Source organism: Pteropus vampyrus, unplaced genomic scaffold, assembly GCF_000151845.1.
Source record: "Pteropus vampyrus isolate Shadow unplaced genomic scaffold, Pvam_2.0 Scaffold534, whole genome shotgun sequence".
Taxonomy (NCBI): Eukaryota; Metazoa; Chordata; class Mammalia; order Chiroptera; family Pteropodidae; genus Pteropus; species Pteropus vampyrus.
The window spans coordinates 51,110-54,397 of NW_011889315.1; the positions used below are offsets into that span (position 1 = coordinate 51,110).

Sequence of the window (3,288 nt, forward strand, 5' to 3'; positions counted from 1 at the left end):
CTGTCATCACTTGCCTGGACCTTGCTTGCACTAGATGCTTCCCCTTCCCTGCTCCCTGTCCCCACCATTCCTTGGCCGAAGGGCAGCCGGAACGGTATTTTTTAAATGCAAAGGGAAAACGCACCTGTGGGGTAGGGAATTCGCTACGGTAGTGGGAGGCAGGTATTGAAAGTGCGTGAGGGAGGTTTGGGGGGGGCGGGCGACGGTAAATTCTCCATATCCTGACAGGAGGTTGGGTCACACGGATGTGCGCCTTTGTTGAAATGCGTCTAAGATAGACTTCAGATCGGTGCATTTCACTGTATGTAAAATAATCGGGTGGGGGGGCAGGGGGGTGACCTGTAAACAAATATGGAACTCCAGCAAATGACATGCAGGCTGACGTAGGAGTGCAAGAGTGAGGCAACTGTCTTTCACATGCATCCAAAAAAATAAGGTGGATCGACAGGGCAACATAAACGTGCGTCGCAAGGCAAGGGTAGTAAAATGCTATCGGTGGAATCTAGGTAGTGAATATACAGGTGTCTTCCGGATGTTTGAAGGTTTCATAATAAAATCCTAAATGAAAATGCAAAGCAAACCAAGTAACCGCCCTGCTGGAAACACGTCAACTGCTTCTTTTTGCACTAGAAATAAAATGCAGTCATTTCCAGGGCCCTGCAAGAGGTCCCTGCTGACCTCTGACTTCATCTCCTACATCCAATCTTTGATGCAACAAATATTTATCGAGCTAACATTTATTTAACACTTGTTCTGTAAGTACCTGTCCTCGTACCTACTTAATCATGAAAACTACCCCCGCTTTACGAAAGCGTTATCAGAGGCACAGGGAAGCGAGGCTGCGAAGTCAAGTAGCGCGGCCTCAGACGTGATGTCGCTACTGCTAAATGAATGAATGAGTCCATCATCCATCGCTGAGACTGGCCCGCGTTCACATCCCAGCTCGGCCCGCTTATTAGCCGGGCGGCCTATTTACCCCTCTAAACCTCCGATTCTTTATTGTTGAAGGTCAAGGCCCTCCTCTCCGTTCTTAGTGAAGATCTCAGATGCTGGAAGAAATCGGCTGATAGACCCCTCTGCCCCCACCCCACCCCCCCACACACACCCACACACCCACACACACGCATGCACGGCGAACGCACACCCGGTACAGTGAGCGGGCAGGTAGGAGCTCGGGAGGGCGGCTCGGGGTCACCGCCAGACTCGGGGTGTGGCCTCCTGCAGGCTGCCAAAGTCTTCGACTTCCAGGTTCCTCCAGTTTGCCCACGCCCTACCTGGGGCCCAATACGCTGTCTCCGCTCCCCCGAGCCTGGGCGACCACGGAGACAACCGTTCGGGAGTGTGTCCCCGACACCAGGCAGAGGCGGTGGTCTGGGACAAAGAAGTCCGCCGGCAGGGAGAGGATTTTGCCTGTAGACGGGGGAGGGGCGAGCTGCGCGGCCTCCCTCCGCCTTATTTCGTCGGGGAGGGAGCCTCTTCGACCGGCGGAGCCGCGTGGAGCGTCTGGGAGCGGCGAGTAGGAGCCCAGCTGCCGAGATGGAGGCGGCCGGCACCTGGGCGCTGCTGCTGCTGCTGCTGCTGCTGCTGCTCCTGATGCTGCCGCTGGTGCTGCCCAAGACCGGGAGCCGAGGCCACCTGCCCCCCGGGCCCGCGCCGCTGCCGCTGCTGGGGAGCCTCCTGCAGCTCCGGCCCGGGGCGTTGTACTCGGGGCTCTTACGGGTGTGGAGCCGCGGGGACGCCCCGGCTAGGGGCGGGGGTCCAGGTCCAGGAGAGGGAGGGGACTCCGAGGAGGGGAACTGGAGTGTCCGGGCAAAGGGGCCCTCGGCTATTCCAGGGAGGAGGCAAGCACCGGGTCCCAGAGCAAAGGGGCTATGGGCGTCCTGGAGTGTGACAGGAGCAGGGATCCGGGACAGAGAAGGGGGTGCTGCCTGGGGAGAGAAGACAGAGAGGGGCTAGGAGGGGCCCTCAGAACCCTCCTAGCTGGTGGGGGCAGGGGAGGAAAGCCGAGAGAGCTCAGCGGGAGTCATCAGGCGGGGGAGAAGCCGGCGGTGTGATGGTGGTGGGCTGGTCCCAGGGGAGAAGCAGCTGGGCAGACACAGGTGAGCTTTCCCGAGGAGGAGGAGTCCCTGGGGGAAGTGGAGGGTTCCAGGAATCTGACTGCAGAGAATCCAGGTGTGTGTGTGTGTGTGCGCGCGCGCGCGCGTGGTTTGGGGGGGCCAGTAAGTGGAGCTGGGTGGGGAGGGAGCTGGGAGCTCCCAGGGCGGAGGAGGGAAGGAGAGCAAGAAACAAGGCAAAGGCGGTCCCAGCCTCTGGGGTTGGGGACAGTGGGAAGAGGCCAGAGGTTTCCCACTCACAAGGAGTCTGGGTGACCTGCCAGGACAAGGTTAGGGCCGTGGGGTCTTGAGGACAGGTGGGGCAAATGCCCAGTGGTGTCTGCTCCAGAATCTGAGGGGTTAGCAGTGATTGTAAGGGTGGCTGGTTTGGGGGTGAGGAGCTAGCAGCTGAGGAATTGTGGGGGACCAAAGCTGCAGCCGCCCATTTTTGCTGCCACATGTCTGAATTGGGAGGGTATGGATGGTTTCTGGGTTGTCCCAGGGTCAGAAGTTAGGGCTCTGCAGGAGGTAAGAGGATGGGAACTAGAGAGTGTCGGAGAAGGATTTGGGGAGCCTGGGGGTGGTTCCTCGTAGGTGGAGTATCCGGTGACAAAGGGCCATGATGAAGACATTAGGCTGGAAGAGGCGGCAGCTCGCCCCACAGCAACCGCCTTCTCTCTCCCTCCCCCAGCTCAGCAAGAAGCACGGACCAGTGTTCACCGTGCGCCTGGGCCCCTGGCGGCGCGTGGTGGTCCTGGTCGGGCACCAGGCTGTGCGGGAGGCCCTGGGCGGTCAGGCGGAGGAGTTCAGCGGGCGGGGGATGCTGGCTACCCTGGACCGGACCTTCGACGGCCATGGTGAGTCATGAGAGGAGCCGGAGGCCGCCGCTTCCTCCTCCACCCAGAACCTGCTACCACCTGCTGGTACGTGACCTTCCCGCGCGGCGGAGTGTCGCTGGCCCTCTGTTTCCTCACCTATAAAATGGAGTGATGACAGTGCCTGTACGTAGGGTGTGGGGAGGACTGAATGAGGACTGGGCCTTGCACAAAGCAAGCACTAGTCACCGGGGCGCAGTAATCTCCGTCCCGGCGAATGCCCCAGGGCAGGGAGGAAGCGGGCAGGCTTTCAAGGCCCTGGGAATTAATTGCTGTACATAAAAGAAATGTAGAACTAGTCTCCGCTAAGACTAAAAGCC

General features: G+C 59.6%; 1 protein-coding gene across 1 annotated transcript in view; it reads left to right on the top strand.

Annotated features, from left to right (window-relative positions):
* Nucleotides 1-1,406: 1,406 nt before the first annotated feature.
* LOC105307954 (cytochrome P450 2S1) overlaps nt 1,407-3,288 on the top strand; it is a gene marked incomplete at its 3' end in the record, with an annotated part of 11,597 nt that continues 9,715 nt past the window's right edge. The window contains exons 1-2 of the mRNA XM_011383639.2: nt 1,407-1,719; nt 2,785-2,950. Coding sequence (XP_011381941.1) covers nt 1,537-1,719; nt 2,785-2,950 — 349 coding nt within the window. The remainder of the gene's footprint in view (nt 1,720-2,784; nt 2,951-3,288) is intronic.